This window comes from Cetorhinus maximus, chromosome 30 (genome assembly GCF_964194155.1).
Source record: "Cetorhinus maximus chromosome 30, sCetMax3.hap1.1, whole genome shotgun sequence".
Lineage (NCBI taxonomy): Eukaryota > Metazoa > Chordata > Chondrichthyes > Lamniformes > Cetorhinidae > Cetorhinus > Cetorhinus maximus.
Genome location: NC_135908.1, coordinates 17,388,301 through 17,408,788, shown reverse-complemented (window position 1 = coordinate 17,408,788; position 20,488 = coordinate 17,388,301). Strand labels below are relative to the sequence as shown.

The window sequence follows — 20,488 nt, the reverse complement described above, 5'->3', positions numbered from 1 at the left end:
GGGGGGGGCGGGAGAAAAAGTGGGAAAAATATACATTTAAAAATCAAACTATGCAATCCATCTCATTTTCGTTATGAAACAGTTCTGCCAATATTACTTTTAACAGAAATTTTCACATTCTTCACTTTGATTTGCTTCAAATGAGAATGTGTTTCTGCCTTTACAGATTCTACCTTACTATGGACTGCCCTCTAAAATAGTGCGCTCATTTCAAACCACTGTCACTGCCCGCTTATCCTATGAAATGTGTTAAGGGTGTGCAAATGCAGCTCTGTACTTCGTAAACATGTTCCAATTTTTACAGAACAGACACTAAAGAATTTTAAAGCGGGAACATAGAATTCAGGGAACACGCACAAGAATACCAATATAAAGGGAGGAAAACAACAATTTATACTGGATGTGAAGAGAGTGTATGTGAAGAGAGTGCTGACTGGTTGGCAAGTTACATTGCCATGGAGAATGCACCACTGATTGTGACTGACAGTTAACTGCCATGCATTGTTTAAAATTTAAACCAGGCAGCTTGACCCTGATTGGTCAAGGCATTGCCCTGAGGAATGAGTCAGCGAATGGCTGTCACTCATTTTGTTTAGCTGAAACAGACGCAGTGTACGTGCATGTTCTTCCTGTCTGCAAAGAACAGGGCCCTGTGTATTAATATATGTAGCTTCCAGTACATGCAAATGTGCCACAATGCGAGCCCAACTTACAATCTTAAATTGGTTGTCAGCGTAATTCTTAGCACATTGAGGATTATTTAGCAAATGCTGTCCAATCTGTGTTTTGATTGTGCATTGTTGCCAAAAACTTAAATTCTATCCAGCACTGTGCTCTCACTCAGCACCTTAATCCTCCCTCAGCCCAACTACTGACTGTTCCTAAGGAAGTAGGATATTTAGACAACATTAACATTAGAATGAAAACGCATAATGTTACATTTTGCCACTTTCCTATTTTGAGAATGGAGATTTAGAATGAAAACTATGCACACTCATGAAAAATAATAGTGCTACAAGGCCCCCAAAGGGGATTTTGTATTTATGGTGAAAAATTTACATAGCGTTTCCATTATAACTATGGACAAATGAATTTATAATAGAAAAAATGACCAGAAATGCCAGCTTTCTAATATATAGATTGACGTACCTTAAAAAACTGTAGCCGTTCTTTATTTCTGTTAAATTCGATTTCTTGGTTCTTTATTAAAGTTTCTGGTCTAGAGAAAATTAAAAAAAAACACAATGAATAATAACATAGCCTTCAAATTCTATTGGATTTTAAAACCTTAACCATTGTTAAACTGCTAAGAATGGCCTACAATGTGGGTTATTAGCTGTTGAAATTTAGGTGAGACAGACAGGTAAGAAACACTTCCATCCATAGCGGTCTCTGACGTCAATTCCCTCCGACCAAGACAAACCGAACATACGACTAAAAATGTAATCTCTGCTACAAAGCTAGCTTCTGAAGGTCGTTTCTTTCGGTATTCCCTTACAGCATATTAAACCACACAGACACCAGGAAGGAAACGCCAGTCTTACCCGGCGACAGGTTGCAGGTGGAAAGGGCAAAGCAACGGTGTGTTCTCTATCTCCGTGCTGCGTTTCCCTGAGGAAGCGGAGCCCCTTTCACTGTGGCATTGACTCAAGCACCCGCTGGAACGTTGACATGGCGAGGTTTTCGATGGCAGCTTGGCGTTGGGCATTCTAGGCGCTGCTCCAGAGCCGTCACCTCCACCAGGATTTGGAGCATTTTGAATGGCACTACCCAAAAAAAAAAGGAATAAAGAGGTACAATTACGGATCTCACTGATAAATGGCACATTCGCAAAAAAAACTTTAATGGCTGAATTTGCAAATTATTCAATTGATCAATTTTATATGAAATAGAAGGAAATAGAAGATTATTTGGCTCCTCGAGTCTGCTCTGCCATTCAATAAGATCGTGGCTGATCTGACCATGACCTTATCTCCACTCTCCTGCCTGCCACCCCCTCCCCCATAACTCTTGGCTCCCTTGTAGATCAAAAATCTATCTAATAGCCTTGGACAGCAAGAAGAGAATTTTCTTTTCATATTGGTTTAATTCTACAAAATTAATTTACTGAACCCGTAAATATGTAACTCATTACTGCAGCAAGTTGACAGATTCCAAGTTTGCCTATAACATAATAGCTTTCACACTCTGTGTGGGGTTGCTCTGTATGCTGTTGCTACTGTAATTGAAAAGAAGATATCTGCAGGGCTATGAGAAAGAGCAAGGGGTCTAGGGCTTTTGGATAGCTCTTACAAAGAGCCAGCACAGGCCCAATAGGCTGTTTAGCCTCCGTCTGTGCTCTATGACATTATGGATTTACCAAGCATCCAGCATTCTACTTTCTGACAATAACACATTAAGTATAATGTTAAAATGGTGCCCGTCATTGCAGAAACTATGTTTTATCTGTACATGCCAATAGAAGTAACGTCTACGAGTCAGTACATTCCAAAACAGTCCAAAATTGGATGACTCCCTTTGATTTTCCCAAAAGTCGCAGTCTACAAATCTCAGTTTGAAAACCTACGCTGCAGCAGAATAAAATTACAATATCTTCCCAGCACGGATGGGGGCAATTTGGTCCATTTTACCGGCGCCAGCTATACAATTTGACCCTTTCCCCAAAGCTCTCCAATTCTTGTCCCTTCAAGTGTTTATCCATTTCTCTTTTGAAAGTTTGCTTCCACAATTTAAGATAGTGCACTCCAGATCATCATAACTCACTGTGTAAAAATAAATTCTCCCCACCTCCCCCATGGCTCTTTTGCAAGCAACCTAAATTAATTGTATAAGCCACTTGCAAAGGAGGAGTGAATGATGAAATCATCTTGGCAAGTACTTCCATAATTCATTTAGGTTACGGTTAAATGCGCCACCTCTTTTCACTTACAACTGCACTTTCAAAATCCCTACCACTTATTCTTTGACTATCCATTCACCGTGACATTTCCATAGGTATCAATCTACTTAACTGCATTCTTCACCTCCACCTTTAAAGTCCTAGTTTCCACTGAAGCTACTATTCTCTCCCACTTTGGCCATTCCTCTGGTATGACCCTGAGTCCAAGGAATGCAATCTTGATCGTATATGGTGGTTTAGCCATTCATCACCAGATCTGGACCGCAGAAAGTACTACCCAGGTCTTGCTCTCTCCTGCCAAAACTACGCCCTATTTCAGGATTATCTTGGAATGTAAAGATAACTCTAGTTTCTTAAACCCCTCCCTGCTGTCTCCTCCATCCTCAACTCCAACGAGTGCAATGGGCTCATGCTTTGTTACTAAGATCATTCAATCAGCTGTCTCTGCGTCTTTCCCCCCTTCCATTAGCCCACTGGGTCAAATTTCCTCTGGGGTTTTCCTCCTACCCTCACCTCAATACGGATCTTTCTTAGTTTCTCCCCTTATCTCTGCTCTGAGTTAATGTTGTCCATGTGGCTCATCTCCTCGACCCTATTCCCACTAAACTGCTGACCACCCAATTGCTCTCCTTGGCTCCCATGTTAAGCTGACAGTGTTAGCAGTTCTCACCGTTCATGTACTCTCTGTCTTTCCTTCAAATATGCCAACATCAGCTCTCACTTCAAAAAATAAAACAACCCTTAACCAGACTGTCCTTCCAAAATACTGCTTCATCTCCAACCTCCCTTTTCTCTCTAAGTCCTTGAACCTTTTGTAACCTCCCAAATCCGTGTCCATATTTTCCGATACTCCATGATTGAATCCCACCAATCAGGTTTCCATCCTTGCCACAGTAGCAAAACAGCTCTTATTGAAGTGAAAAATAACATCCTATGCGACTGTGACAAAAGTAAACTTTCCTTCCTTGTCCTTCTCGACCTGCCTGCAGCCTTTGACGCGGATGACCACACATTCTCCTCCAGCACCTCTCTACTGAGTGAGACTGCACTCACCCAATTCCATTCTTATTTATCACGTCGCAAGCAGAGAATCACTTGCAATGGCTTCTGTTCCTGCTTCTGCATCGTTACGTCTGGTATCCTCCAAGGATCAGTCCTTGCCCCTCCCTCCTATTTCTCAATTACATGCTGCCCCTCAGCAACATCATCTGAAAACACTCTGTTAGCTTTCACATGCATGCTGACAACATCCAGCTCTATCTCACCGCCACTTTAAGACAGCACAACCGACTTCCAGTACTGGACGACCAGAAATTTTCTCCAACTAAATATTGTCTTTGGACTCTGTCACAAACCCTGTTTCCCAGCTACTGACTCCGTCCCTCTCCCTCACAAGTGTCTGAAGATAAACCAGTCTGTTTGCAACCGTGGTATCATAATTGAGCCAGGGGTAGGCTACATATCCGACCATCATTAAGACTACCTATTTCAATTCCCATAACATTGTCCACTCCACCCTTGTCTCAGCTCATCTGCTGCTGAGACCCTCTTCACTGTCTTTGTTACCTCTAGACTTGATTATTCCAGCGCACTCTTGACCGGCCTCTCTCATTCTACCATCCGTAAACTTGAAGTCATCCAAACCTTTGCTGCCTGTGTCTTAAGTCGTGCTAAGTCCTGTTCATCCATCACCCGTGTTTGCTGACCCATGCTGGCTCCTGATAAAGCAATGCCTCGACTTCAAAATTCTCATCCTTGTTTACAAAGCTGGCCCCTCCCAATCTCGGTAATCCCTTCTAGCCCCATGAGCCTCCGAGATATCTGCACTCCTCTAGCTCGAGTACCCCTGATTTTAATCGCTCCGTCATTGGTAGTCGTGCCTTCAGCTACCAAGCGCCAAAGCTCTGGATTCACTTCCTAAGCTGCTTCATCTCTTTCCCTCCTTTAAGACACTCCTTAAAACATACGTTTTTGATGAAGCTTTTGGTCGTCTACCCTAATAATCGCCTTATGTGGCTCGGTGTCAATTTTTGCCTGATAATGCTTCCGTGAAATGACTTGGGAAGTTTAACTATGTTAAAGTCAGTTGTGTAAAGTGAATACACGGGTAAATTGTTAATGCAAAAACTGGTACAGCAATATAAAATTCCAGCTGTTTTAAGCGAATCTTACTCATGTTTAGTTTCCTTGCCTTTTACTGTAATCAATCTGTATTGAATGGTCAACAATCAGATCAGTTGGACAGACTGGATTGACTTTGCTAGGGTCTCTTCCAAGTTTCTTCACTGCTTCCCTCATGGCTGCGAAATCCACCACTGCAGGAATCCCACTGAAAGAAATTAAACAGACTCAGAAACAACAAATAGCTTCCTGCGCTTTAAGGAAGTAATTATATAATCGACCATTATTTTGCCTTGTGCCCTGGCTAATATTTAATCCTCATTCAACACCTGAAACAGATTATCTAGTCATTATCACACAGCGGCTGGCGGGAGCTTGCAGTGCGCAAACTTGCTGCCAGTTTCCTACATTACATCAGACATGCTTTAAAAAGTCCTTTGTTGGCTGTAAATTCAAGTCTTCATTTTTGGTCTCCGGTAAAGTGGGGACGAAGAATAAAGTGTTGTCTTTTTGCAGCACGGCATTAAGAATAAAAAATTGGTGGATTCTTCATATTTCAAATTTTAAAAGTGGAGACGGGGTGACTAACAATTTGTTTCTTCTATGTTTGATCTGGTAAAAGTAACTGTAAGATAAATTCTCCGGGTGTGCACAACAGTGGCAACATCTCATTTACTGTCCACTTGTTTCCCCAAGCGGTGCCGATAGATTGTTCTTTGAACTGCTACAGTCCTTGTTGTAATTTTTTTTCCCCCCACAGTGGCGTTAGGTTTGTATTTCAAGGATTTTGATCCAGTGATGATGAAGAAATGGCGATATATGTCCAAGTCAGAATGGACTGTGACTTCAAGGGATCTTGGTCAGAAGTTTATTGGTATTTTAGGGAACTGACCGTTTGGATTTGGCCAGAATAAACATCCATGAATAGGAAAGTCATTCACAACAGTGGCAACAAGACAGGAACCAACATGACAGGCAAGATCATTACATGCCTGGTCTCCCGGCAGCACAAGTGTTTCAGGATATCAAGCCGCTGGAGAAAGCAGAGAGAAAAATGTGTAGAAGACCATCAGTGGTTACGATTAGCAGAAGCTGGAGTCAGAATCCTTAACATGAGAACAAACATTATCAACCACTTTTTGTTTTCATCATAGTAAAGACAGCATAGGTAGCTACCATCACTAATAACACTTGGACTGCCAGTGAGTTTGTGAAATTCCAATCTGGCTTGTTAAATTTTTAGCTGATACCATAACTGGAAACAAACCATTCTAGCAATACTGTTACTAGATATTTGGAGTGCCTTTATTGTAACATAAACAGTACAAAGCCGAAACACTTCAAAACCTTAAAATCTTCTGCTTACTCAGGCTCCATTCACTATTTTTAACAACTTCACCAACTTATAGCATTTTCTTGCTTTCTGAAACTCTCCTGGAGCATAGTCAGAAGATCATCTCTCCCCTCCGGCCCCACTGTCCACAAAGAATAACTGGTGTGACTGACCAAAAGTTAGGTTCAAATGGTCTTCATTTTTTTTTAATCTTCCCAGGCACACACTAACTTAATGCCAGATGAGTCCTTCACAAGATGAGTGGAAAGAAAGGATTAAGGAAGGAGGCAGAAGGAGAAAGAGGAAGCGAAGCACAAGCAGAACAGAGACAATTGAAATGATGGAAGGGTTTTAAATGAAGATAGGATACAAGATAAAAGAGAATTATTTTTCATAAAGTAAAATGTTTTGTCAAAAGAAAGGCCATAGTTTAGATAAATACAGCTTTCATTTTCAATTATTACAAAGTTGAGTGTTAAATTTAACTCCGGGGCTCCATCTGGTAACCTGTCCAAGTGCCCATTCTGGATCAATGCAAGGAGACAAAAATCATAGCAAAACCTGATTCAGTCTTCAGCAGACAGCTACATAATTGACTTTACACCAGAAGCAAATCATCGAAAAGAACCGAGGTTAAAAGAACATGTAGTTTAAATAGCAATGTATTTTTCTACCAGATAAAATATCAGTCAGCTTCCCTTTACCTGGCACACAGGAAGCTAAGAGCAAATGTAGTCTTCATAATAGAGCAGGTTAAGAGGGCACGGGTTATTGAGCAAAGGCACACAAGAGCAACTGAACTCCCACTTTAAAGTGACAGATCTTGATTTGATATTTATAATTGAGTAGCAAGTAAGATGGTTTTGGAAACTAGAGTGGGTTAGAGAGCATTGGATTATTTAAATAAAATAATTTTTCCCATCCTACATGTAAAGCCAAGTATATTTAAGAGGCAATTGAACACCGAGCTCAATTATCAACCCAGAACAGTTATCTGACTCACGTGAAATCTTGGAGGAGGACACGAGCTGGCCAGAAGGGAACATCAGCTTGGTTTTGTTGGTTTTTCCAATCTAGGATTATAAGAGCATCTTCTTTTTTTATATGGAGCCCATCGCAATTTCGAACTGCAGCTTCCAGCAGGACACGGATAGAAAAAGGCAATCCCACTATTGGAGAAACAAACAGGAATTTCAAATCATAGTTCAACTAATTCAAACAAGACTACGCTTTTAAAATTAACCTACTTTAAACAGTCAATTTTAACCAACAAACATTTCTTCAGTCTTGCACTCAACTATAGTTTCACAGCATTAACTAGAAGATGCCGTTTAATTAATGGTCATTTTATATACATACCAATATAATTACAAAAAGAAGTTTAACAGTGGTGTATGAACCATGCAGGATGACACTATAATCTACACATTCTTTTGCTTAACTTTCCCCAGTCATCGTTCATTGCTTTTAGGGATGTTATCTCAGTTGTGTCTTGCTTTTATGTTTTGTGTTTGTAAACAAAGCAGACAGGAGTCAGTAACAGAAATGCACAAGGTCACATAAAGACCAACTCTAAGTCAAACCTCTATTCTCAGGACTGTTCTCACTCTTTCCCCACTGACTCTCCTCTTGAACAGACTGTGAATCAATCTTGGAGGCTCTGCGATTAGAATGACTTCGCATTACACCTAAAAGCTCATTAACCAACTTAGATTTTGGGAGTTAGTCATTCGATCTACAACTACAACCGGTGATGGGAGAACCACGCTTTCAGAATGTAAAACCAATATGACCAAGGATGAAGTTTCAAGCCTCCTACAAACCTCCAGGCCAATCAGCGTTGCTGCAGAGATGTCAAACAAAACCCTTCCCAGGAAGAGGGCAAGGAGGGAGCAAAAAAGCCCTGAATCACTGCCAAGAGGTTACATGGTTTTATCCTAAAATTGATCAAGTATTTTCAAGTCAGTTATAGGATATGCAGGAAGTACAATCTTGCTCTATTACCCGTCCTCTCAAATGAAAGTACTCCAAAACACATTGGCAATAATACTCCAAAACGCATTGGCAAACATCTTACCATATCTTGGGCCATTGAGTTTAAGGATGTTGAAGTATTTCTTGTTTGGACAATCTGCAGTTAACGGCTCAATTAAGTAATGAAAGGGATGTTCTAAAATTAAAGGAAAAAAAGTTTTAGCATACATTAAATCTACTGCTCCAAGTTGCATAATGTTATGCTTAAAAATCTACTGATCTTTTAAAACATTAGAACACTTGCTTACTCTGATCAATCGTTAATTCAAGTGAAGCTCAAAGGGCTGATGGAACATCAACGTACCTAGACTCTATGTAACTAAATAAATGGCTAATAAATGGCAAATAATATTAGCACCACATAATTGACAGGCAATGAACATCTCCCCATGACAGTCAATGGCATTACCATCGCTGAAACCCCACTATCAAAATCCTGGGGTTACAATTGATCAGAAACTTAACTGGACCAGCCATATAAGAACAGGTCAGAGGCTGGAAATTCTGAGGTAAGTAACTCACCTCATGTCTCCCTAAAGCCTGTCCACCATCTACAAGACACAAGTCAGGAGTGTGATGGAATACTCCCCACTTGCCTGGATGAGTGCAGCTCCAACGAGACTCAAGTAGTTCAATACCAACCAGGACAAAGCAGCCCTCTTGATTGGCACCCCATCCACCATCTTAAACATTCACTCCTTCCACCACCAATGCAGAGTGGCAGCAATGTGTACCATTTACATGATACACTGCAGCAACTCACCAAGCCTCCTTTGAAAATACCTTCCAAACCCACAACCTCCTTCATCTAGAAGAACAAGGCAGCAGATGCATAGGAACACCACACCTGCAAGATTCCATCCAATTGATACACCACCCTGTCATTGGAAATATATCGCCATTTCTTCATTGTCGCTGGGTAAAATTCTGGAACTCCCTCCCTAACAGCACTGTGACTGTGCCTACACCACACGACTGCAGTAGTTCAAGTTGGCAGCTCACCACCATCTTCTAAAGAGCAATCAGGAACAGGCAACAAATGCTGGTCTAGCCAGTGATGCTCACACACCATGAAAGAATAAAAACTATTTTGCTGATAAAAATAAAAGGTGAATAGCACGCCTGGGTTAAGCTCAGAACATCAGTGACACTGCCACAAAGATGTAGCGCTCTGCTGCTGAGAATGAAAGCTTGGTGATCCAACAGGGTGATTAGAGATGGGCAATAAATGCTGGCCTAGCCAGCAATGCCCACATTCCGTGAAAGAATAATATAAAGTTATCAAAGTTTGTTGTCCAACACTAGGTTTCTCATATCCATGGTTGGTTGCACACAAAGCACAAATGCTGGTGTCTCAGAATACACAGCCAATTAGAAATGATGGTGGATGCCCACATGTGCTCAGTTTATAGAAAACAGAACTGAAGAAGTGTGTCTGTGCCATTCCAGTTCATTGGTTAAGTCCTTCCTAGAGAATCTGTTATCTAGACTTTGTGCAAAGCACATACCCGTTTCCTACAAGACCCATGCTTCAGATAGTGTCAATATGCAACAGAGAGCCTAATCGACATTGGAAGGGGTGCTATACAGTTGTTTCTGCTCCTCTTCCAAGGACTTTGCCCAGCCACGTCAGGCCAATGATAAACATGTTAGCATTGAAAAGAGAAAAGGTAAAGCTGAGGGCAAATCCAACTCACCCCAGCTATGGTCCAATATATCTTATTTGAATAGAAAATAAATATTTTTACTGACTTTCACAGCTTTCTGACAAGCCACTGGCAAAAACAAAAGTATGTCACTTCACAGAGAGATATTACTCTGGTTAAATCTAACTACATTAATCTACTAACGTGGTAGGTGTGGGCTAGTGCTTGGGTGTGAATTCCCTATCAGGCAGCAGGTGGGATAGTCCATAACTGTCCACCTTTCTCCACCAAACTCCCAAGTCATAGGAGCCTTCTCCTCTTTGCCAGCTTACCTGGCTCCCTCCTCCTCTGATATTCTGCTGTAGCTATTTACCTCTCCTCTGGATGCATCTGTTCTTTCTTTACTCGTCTTATTACCACCTCACTTTGCCTTGCATCATCATCCCTGTTGCCATTTATCCATTCTTGCCCTTCACCTTATTTGCTTTTGTTCCTTTTTCCCAGCTGTGCACAGGCTATTCAACCCAATGCCTACCAGCTCTGGGGAAAGGTCGTCAAGTTGAAACTTTAACACACTGTTCTTCACTCAGGTCTGTGCTGCCTGACCTGCTAACTGTTTCCAGCATGTTCTGCTTTTATTAAGAATTAGGAAATAATAGTATTTTTGTACAAGTCTACTGGTATACATTTGTGCAGCAGACTGGCTATTTTCACATGACCCCCACACAATAGAGCAGCAGCCAATCCATTCAGGATTGGAGTTTACAGAGCGTGTAAGCTACTAGTCTCCCAGCTCTGGTAGTTTTGAATGACAGCAGACGGAGTTTGGATTAAGGTATGCAACTAACTAGGCTTTTACCATAAGTGATATGTATGGAGTAGCAGGTGCCTATTGCAAGACCCCGATCAGATCACTGCTCACTGTATGTTGCGCATGCTCTTGAATGGGTCTAAGGCTGTCACTTTCAGACCTGGAAAGTGTACAGTCTACCTCAAATTACCCTGGGGGGGGTAAGGTATCTCAAAAAAAAAAATTGAGCAACAGGTAAAGCTAGCTGTTTCACGCGACTACCATGCAGCAGCAACACAAGTGGTATTTTGCACTAACAAGATGCTGCCATCAAGCCAAAAAGATGTTCTGCCTACCACACAAATGAGTAATGTGATATATGAATTCTAATGCTGGTGAGTAGGTAGTATGTTCCAATGACTGGCTGATCACGCCAAACAAAACGATCCTCTGATTTTTCACAATAGGCAGGGTCCTGACCCTACCCAACCACATGTGCTAACAAAGCTCAATGTCTGATATTAGATGTGATTCCACCATTGCATAGCACTTGCTGAACACTCCCAAATGTGCTAAGAATTACACTGACAGCCAATTTAAGATCAGTCGGGCTCGCAATATGGCTCACTTATGCTTGCTAAAAGTTACAATTATTGTATGCAGGAACAAGAACACAAGAAATAGCAGGAGTAGACCATACAGCCCTTCAAGCCTGCTCCGCCATTCAACACAATCATGGCTGGTCTTGGTCTTCAACTTCATTTTCCTGGCCACTCCCCAATTCCCTCAGTCACCAAAAGTCTGTCTAACTCAGCCTTAGGTGCACTCAACCATGAAGCATCCACAACCCTCTGGGGCAGAGAATTCTAAAGATTCACAACCATTTGAGTGAACTAATTTCTCATCTTAGTCCTAACTGATTGGCCCATCATCCTGAAACTATGCCCTCTTGCTCTAGATTCTCTGACCAGCAGAAACAATGTCTCAGCATCTACCCTAACAAGCCCTTTCAGAATTTTGTAGGTTTCAATTAGATCGCCCCTCATTCTTCTAAACTCTAGAGCATTTACTCAGTCTCTCATTTTAGGACAACCCCCTCATCCGAGACACCAATTTGGTGAACCTTTGTTGTACCGCCTCCAATGCGAGTAAATCCTTTCTTAAATATGGAAACCACAGCTGCACACAGCATTCCAGATGTAGTCTGACAAAAACCCTATACAACTGTAGCAAGACTTCTTTATTCTTGTACTCCAATCCCCTTGCAATAAAACCAATATGCCATTTGCCTTCCTAATTACTTGCTGCACCTGCATGCTAACTTTCTGCGTTCCTTATATGAGCACACCCAGGTCTCTTTGAACATCGACACTTATAAGTTTTACACCCTTTAAAAAATACGCTGCCTTTCCATTCTTAGGACCAAAGTGAATAATTTGACACTTCCCTTCATTAAACTCTATCGGACATCGTTGCCCACTCATTTAATCTGTCTATATCTCTTTGCAGCCGGTGTCCTCCCCACAGCTTACCTTTCTACCTAGTTTTGTACCATGAGCAAACTTAGATACATTATTTTCTGTCTCTTAATCTAAGTCTTTAACATAGATTGTAAATAGCTAAGACCCCAGAACTGATCCCCGCGGCACTCCACGAGTCTCTGCCTGCCAGCTTGAAAAAGCTCTGTTTATGTCCACTTTCTGCTTTCCACCCATTAACCAATCCTCTATCCACGCTAATATATTACCCCCAACTCCATGAGTCCTTATCTTGCCTATTAACCTCTTGTGTGGCACCTTATTGAATGACTTTTCAAAATCCAGGTATGGCTAATAAATCTAATACAATAACAAATCCAGACCTCTCCTCTGCAGCCAAAAGACATACGTTCAGGCACTGCACCCTTTTTTGAGTTAAAGAAAAGCATGGGGGACAATAGCTTCCTGAGGCATTCTCCATGAAAACAATTTGACCAATCAGAGTCGACTTGCCAACCAATCAGCACCCTTTGCTCATGCAGTATAAATTATTGCTCCCTTTGAAATTTGGTATTCTTGCATCTGTCCTGATGAGTGCAAGATGAAAAGCTTCGACAACATGTCCCTTTTTTCACCAGTACTTAAATGCTAGATGTTCTGTTTTCTCTTTAAAGAAAAATCCATCAGTTCTGCCACCCTATTCCCACCAAAATACCTCTTCCTGTCAGAAAATGAGCGCAATGTTGCTGGATCGCAGTAGCCAGGTCAGTCTGTGGAGGAGGACACTGAAATGCGTGCATTTTACTGCAGAGTCCGTGGCCATGGTCTGTGTTTTCTGCATTTGGTCCTCCATTGAATGTTGCCAGTTAAATTCATATAATATCTCAATGTGTTCTCGTGCTTGTGGCAAAGTAAGTGGGCCAGCGATGAACAAGAAATATTCGGTAGGTAAGGTGCCATGCTATCGATAAGGGCATTTAGTCAAGTGACCCGGTAAATTGCACACCCGAGGAAATCCGAAGTTCAAATGAGAAATCGGCGACTGGAATGCTAGTTGGAGCTTCCAATGAACTGTGTGCTCCCAGTTTATTTAGGGTATGACTTACATGACAAGCAAGTTAAGCAGCCAAAAACAGAGAATTGGCACTTGAGGGCCCCAAGCACAAACGTGGATTTTATAGTGGTCTAAAAAGGATTGTGTTTCTTTCTTTTTGTAATCCTGTACTGAAAAGGATAGCCGAGAATATTCAGCCATCTGCTGTTGACACTTTAGATTTTTGAGAGGTTGCCTTAGAAACGAAACACAGACTCAGATTAAACAACAAATACTTTCGTGTCTAGCTAATCTAACTTACTCAGGGGAACGGAGAATTTTTCCTGAACTTTGAAAAATGACCTGCATTTATGTAGCACCTTACTATTTTCTTTTGGAAATGTTAAGTTCTTCACATACATTGAGGCAGCTACCATGTAAGTCAAATACAGCAGCTACTTTGCACCAATGACTGAGAGGAATGATCAGTTCACCTGCTTTTGTTGGCTGCAGCTGAGGAGAAACAAACGTTGGTCAGGGCAAAACTAAATGGAGCGAGACAAAACAGTGAGAAGCATGATAAAAAATGACGTGGGAACACAGGTCAGACTTGGAGGAATAATAATGGGTAGGTTGAGCTGTGTACAGTGGATCGTGCAATAAGCACAGAAAAATTGCTGCATATTAAGGCTGTCCATTTATAATCAGATCAAATATATCTATGATAACATCTAGATTTTACTACTCATACTTTTAAATTCATTTTCTGGAAATTCTTAAGAAGTGAGGAATTCTGGTTAAAATTAACAAAAAGAGATAAACTTTCCAGATAAAATTCGGGCTCTGTGGAAGGAATTCCAATCTATAAAAACTTTGAACTTTTGCATATTTAATCCTCCACTGGCAAGTTTATCAAATACGTTTCCCAGTTTTACTTTAGATGTATAGTTACTTTTGATAGCATTCTACTGAGATAAGAGAGAGCAAGTTTTAAAGTCTACTCCAGATACCACTTCCAAGCAGCTGAAAGGGCAATTTATAATGAGACACTTCAAAAAACATACCAGGGTTAGTTTAAAATGCAGTTGTGGATTTGAAAGTTTGTGTAAGTACCTGAAGGACATCAGTACTGAGCAGAGACCCAACAGGTAGTGGCAAGTTGAATTGATTGAAAATAATAAAGGGAAAAACATCTATACTTTGAATAATGCACAAATTGCAACTGAGGCAGGAATATTTGTCTCTCAACCAAGGTTAATTTAACAACTCAGCTATAGCAGAATGCTCACTATCCCATTCTTACACAGGTCACTAGCAAAATGGCCAACTCAGGTCTATTCTATTTATTTGGAAGATTCTTGCTGACAAGGCTTCCCATTAACGTGTTTTCATTCCTTCCACAACGATGTGGCTGGGCTCATTCTCCCATCAGTCTGGTGGCCCACCCTTATAATCTACAATTACAAAACTTCACACGGTGCAACTGTTGTGAAAAGATACAACTCCAGTGACTAGAGTCTCAATACATGATAACAAAAATAGTTAGGGTAGAAATCCCAATAATTTAGAATTCCGAATATAGGTTTTATGCCATTGCATTTCTGTTAAGTTCAAGAAACTCCACACAGTTTAACATCTCAATCTACTTCAATTCTTCACAACTTAAAATACTTTTAACAATTACACAATTAAAAAGTCTTCTGCGAGTTGGTCAGTTTTGAAAGTTTTCAGCACTTTGAAACTCAGCAATAAAGTTGCTGACATATTTGAGAGGCTGTATCGTAACTCGGGAAAACTAAAAGGATTAAAACCAAATACTTCCATTTTACTTTCACCTTTCCCTTCCAATTCTCTCTATCCTGTTTTATTTATAACTAGAAAGTCTTGCATTTAGATAGTACCTTTCGCGTCCTCAAAGTGATTCCGAGCCAATGCAGTCGCTGTTGTTTGGTGAGCAACAGCAGCAGGCAGTTTAAGCACAGCAAGATTCCACAAGGACATAATTTAACAGGTAACCTGTTCCAGTCCTCAAAATAAGTACCAGTGGATTTTTTACATGGAGCTGAACGCTATCTCCGGGCTACACTGAAGCGGCAGCTTAAGATTGTGCACTCAAGTTGCTGCAGTCGGGTTTGAATCTGCAACCACCCAGCTGAGGCGAGAACATTCCCACTGAGCTCAGCCACCACTCAAAGATAATTTTGTTCTGCGTAATTTTCCAAACACTTTCTTTATGGCAAACTAACTTTAATCCTCTATTACATTCTTCCTTCTGCTGGCTGTGGAGGTTGGCACAAAGACTGGGCCGGAAACAATCGGCAAACGTCTGAACCAATGACATTTCGAGGAACTGCAAGCGGGCCAAGGAGTGCGGGACAAATGAATCAGCAGAGCCCTCCGGTGTTTTATAAATCAGAAACTGTGACGGGATGAATAAATTTGCCAGCAGCCTACGGAGAGACAGCATGCTCCGATGACTAATTTGTGCAAATCACACTGAAGGCAAACAGAAACACAGATATCGAACAAAAGGAATCAGCGCCCTCAATTCCCCTGCTATCGGTGTCCTTCATTCAAAACCCAGTCCCCTTCATTTTCCCACCACAGATCCACGTCTTTCCCATCTGGGATAAATTTAATCCAACTGCATTGTTAAGAACTTCAACAGAATCAGTAATTATGCTAGTGATCGCAAAATGAAATTTATCAAACAGATGTACGTGTGAATCTGCCACTTTTTTTCCTTCTGTGCCATATATCCAAGTAATTCTACTAATAGCAAATTATATGCAAAAAATGGGCACCCAAAATGCCTTAATTTAGAAAAAAAACTAACAATTTTTATGTTCCATTTGATATTCCTCTAATTTCCCTCTTCCTGGTATTAGTCTTTTAAATGCTGTTTGCTTTACACTATTCTTAATGCTCCCATTGAACCATTTTATCCCACCGCTATTTTGAAGGCCTTATTTTGTCACTTTTTTTCTTTTTTTTTTGGCCAAACAGTACATTTGCATGTACTGAGAAGCTACATATATTAACGCACAGGACCTTGTTCTTTGCAGACAGAAAGAACATGTACACACATTGCGCCTGTTTCAGCTAAACAAAATAAGTGACAGCCATTTGCTGACTCATTCCTCAGGGCAATGCCTTGACCAATCAGGGTCAAGCTGTCTGGTTTAAATTTCATACACCACTTGGCAGTTAACTGTCAGTCACCATCACTAGTGCATTCTCCACGGCAACGCCTCTACCAATCAGAGCCTACTTCCCAACAAATCAGCACTCTCTTCACATACAGTATAAATTGTTGTTTTCCCCTTATTTTGGTACTGTTGTGAACTGTCCTGATGAATGCAAGACAAAAAACTTCGCCATGTCTCTTTTTTCAGCAATACTCAACTTCTGTACTACCAAATGGCCAAAAAGAAACAGTTACACAGGGCCAGCGCTCCTTATCCCGAGCACATTTTCATTCACCATGAGTGCCTCAAAACTGTCAGTGTCAGGAGTCTACTTGACAGTGGGTCTGGGGTAAGGTGGGGCGGGGAACAAGAAAAACAAACACCACTAAGTTCGATCACAGTGCTACCCAATATAAACATCCCAACGCACGCCATCTTTAAAAAGCATCAAGGGGACTGATCAGGCAGAATCATCCTTCATCAAGAAGGCGACATTACAGAGGGTGCAGAAAAGATTCACTGGAATGGTTCCAGAGATGTACAGCTTCAGGTACATGGATAGATTAAAGAAGCTGGGACTGTTCCCTTTGGAGGACATTTGATAGAAATGTTCAAAATGAAGAAGGATCTGGACAGAGTAGATAGGAAGAAACTATTCCCATTGGCGGAAGGATTGAGAATCAGAAGAAACTGATTTAAGGTGACTGACAAAAAAAAAATGGCGACATGAGGAAAATCTTTATTATGCACCAAGTGGAATGGATTTGAGTTTAGTGGATGCAGGTTCAATCGTAGCTTTCAAAAGGGAAGTGGATAATTGCCTGAAGAGAAAACATTTGCATGGCTTCAGAGTAAACGCAGGGGCGTGGAACTAGGTGAGTTGCTCTTGCAGACAGATTGCACAGGCACAACAGGCTTAATCATTCTTTGATTCAGGAGGTGTGGCCTTACTTACTCCATGGTTTTCCCACAGCTCCCTTTTTAATATTTTCCTAATGAGATTAAATTTCATTTATCAATAAGGTAACACTGAAAATCATCTTAATTCTCCTCTTAATCCTTTAAATAGGATACTAGCTAATTGACAGGACTGACATGCTCTTAGTGCGAGGCACATAGCTTAGACCTATACAGTCCACTTTAATTCTGTTTGCCATGTGCTGCAGTACTTCCAATGCTCACATTGACTTTGTTGACCTATTTAATGATGCCCTTATTATTTTGCAGTCATATTATATACAATTGTGACTACTCTGCATTTCCCAATATTAAACAACATTCACAATTCACCTGGCCACTTGCAGAAATCTCGCTGGTAGGTCAAATGTTATTTCTTTGCTCTGAGCCGTCTACTTCCTCATACAATTGGACATCATTCTGCATTTAACTGCTTCACAAGGCTATTTAGAAATAGAAAAACAGGAGAAATCCCGGGACTGAACTCTGGACCACTTTAGTGCTCATGATTACAGCAATCCAATCAGAATGATCACAGGGGGCCATTCCCTTTGTTGTTCTCCCTGTTGAGTTATTGAACCAGGTCATTGAACCTGCTCTATGTTAATTCAAGGACTTTCACCTCAGCTGGAAATCCCTTGCAAGCTACTCCATCAAATGCTTTCTCAATGGCAAGGTTAAAAGAATCTCCAACACTGAAAACAATGAATTTGTTTTTGTAAGCCTGTCCTGGTTTGGAACCAGCAAAATGCTGCAGAGAAATAAAAATTTAAAATATGCTGGAAACACTTGGCAGGTCAGGCAGAGTTTGTGGAGGGAAAAACAAAGGTAACCATTTCAGAAATGTTAACTGCTTCTCCCTCCATAGCTGCTGCCAGACTGGCCAAGTGTTTTTAGCATTTTCTGGTTTGGAACCATCGGTATTATTCTCATTAGGGATCTGTCATGGTGTTCTTTACATAATTGCAGTTTTCTCCATAACTGTACATGTAGACCAGAAGATAAGACATAGGAGCAGAAATTAGGCCATTCAGCCCATTGAGTCTGCTCCGCCATTCAATCATGTACTACTTATACATCAAGATGTTTTAGCTTTTTGCGAGGTCAGGATTATTTATATTTGACACTATCCCTCTATTTAAATAGCCACTTTTTACACTCATGTCTGACCACCATTTTCTTAGTAATAAAGTTCCACCTTGCTTCAGACTCTTCCACCATCGCCTGTGGACAGTGGCTCATGCGGAGATACAAGTTCAAAGAGTGCCAGGAGTCCTCAGTACACCATTCAAATAACACAGATAGATAGCGTTATCAAGATGGCGTTATCATGTGTGTCACCTGTTGGGAGGTGACACACAAAACCCAGTTTTATCCTCACACGCATATGTAACAGCAAAACCAGGATCACAACCCTGGCTCTTCTCTCCCGACCCAAATACACAAGGCAATCCCCCCTATCACTATTCTGTGACAAGTGACTCACTTTCTGACTCCCCAACGCCTTTGCCACTATCTACAAGACAAAAGTCAGGAATGTGATGGGATAAGCTTCACTTGCATGGATGATTCACATGCCTGCAGCTGCAAAAGCAAGCAAGAAGCTCAATACTATCCAGGACAAAGCTGGTCAAAAGATCAGCAGGCACAAGATACACTGCAGGAACTCAGCAAGGCTTTTTCACTATGACGTCCAAAACCTGCAACTTCTACCATCTAGAAATGCAAGGGCAACAGGTGCAGGAGAAAACCACCACCTCCAAGTTACCCGCCAAGACACACAACATCCCAACTTGGAAAAATATCGCAGTCCTTTCATAATTGCTGAGTCAAAATCCTGGAACTCCCTGCCTAACAGCACTGAGTGTACCTACGCCACATGGACTGCAATGTGTCAAAAATGTACTCACCACCACCTTCGAGAGCAACCAGGGATGGCAAATAAATGCTGGGCTTGCTAGTGACTCCCACATCCCAATAATTAATTTTCAAAATATAGCTGTTCTTCATTCACAAATCTGGGCACTAAATCCACATGGTATCCAACCCTGGGAAGCAAAGCTCTTCAACCTACAATCACTTAAATGCACTTTTCAGCAACACTGGCTGAACAGGATCCTGGCTGAGACCCCAGGGCATGGAACTGCAGCTCCCAACAGCTGAATCAGGAATTCAACTTGGAGCCTTTGCGATTTTAAAATAGCCATTATATTTTCTCTCCTATCTCATCTCTGTAATCACTGTAATTTGCCTCTCCTTTAAAGTTTCTATCCAAACATTGGGCTGACTGGCTGTTTCTGTGTTGTACATTCTCTGTCATTTTGTAGACAAGGGAACCGAAAGGTCTGGTGAACAGCTGAGATAATGTAGATAAAAAGGGAGCAGAGTATAAACACCAGCACAGACTAGTTGGGCTGAATGGCTTGTTTGTGTGCTGTGTATTCTCAGTAATTCTACTAATAGCAAATAGTGAAAAAAAATGCATGCTACCTAAAATACCCTCTATAATCTTCTTTTCAGTTCCCTCTGGCAATTTTTGTTTCATTTTATGTTTGCCCAGTTTCCTTCTTCCCACTTTTGAGTCTCTTAAATATGACTTACACACTTCTTAACTTCCCTATTGAACCATTAATTTCCACTGCAATGTGGAAGGATTAACATGCACCATCTTCAATAGATCCTTCAAGCATTATATTCCTGGAATACACTCAAATCATTCCTATTTCAATCCTCAGCAATTTCAAAGCAGCTCTCCTGAAATCTCTTCTATTGTTCTATGTTATTAAATGTAAACACTATAATTAGTGCTTCATTTACATTAATCAGAGAAATTAGTAATAGAACTTTGATCAGGCTATATTTTGAGAACTGTTTCATTTTCAGGAACCAGGAACGACTGCCTTCTTGAACTGCTGCAGTCCATGTGGTGTAGGTACACCCACAGTGCTGTTGGGAAGGGAATTCCAGGGTTCTGACCCAGCGACAGTGAAGGAACGGCAACATCGTTCC

General features: G+C 41.1%; 2 protein-coding genes across 5 annotated transcripts in view; one reads left to right on the top strand and one right to left on the bottom strand.

Moving 5' to 3' along the window:
- The window catches only part of ireb2 (iron-responsive element binding protein 2), a 54,543-nt gene extending 39,051 nt beyond the window's left edge, over positions 1-15,492 (bottom strand). Inside the window, exons 1-6 of the mRNA XM_078532528.1 lie at positions 15,236-15,492; positions 8,431-8,523; positions 7,357-7,522; positions 5,091-5,228; positions 1,545-1,766; positions 1,150-1,219 (exon numbers count right to left, since the gene is read on the bottom strand). Coding sequence (XP_078388654.1) covers positions 1,150-1,219; positions 1,545-1,766; positions 5,091-5,228; positions 7,357-7,522; positions 8,431-8,523; positions 15,236-15,335 — 789 coding nt within the window. The 5' untranslated portion in view covers positions 15,336-15,492. The remainder of the gene's footprint in view (positions 1-1,149; positions 1,220-1,544; positions 1,767-5,090; positions 5,229-7,356; positions 7,523-8,430; positions 8,524-15,235) is intronic.
- slc25a44a (solute carrier family 25 member 44a) overlaps positions 1-20,488 on the top strand; it is a 98,475-nt gene that overhangs the window by 52,423 nt on the left and 25,564 nt on the right. The window contains exon 4 of one of the 4 annotated variants that reach the window (XR_013573821.1): positions 305-1,242. The exons of the other annotated variants lie outside the window; for them this stretch is intronic. The gene's annotated coding sequence lies outside the window, so the exon portion shown is untranslated. Of the gene's footprint in view, positions 1-304; positions 1,243-20,488 lie in introns of those variants that run through there. 4 annotated transcript variants of the gene reach the window in all.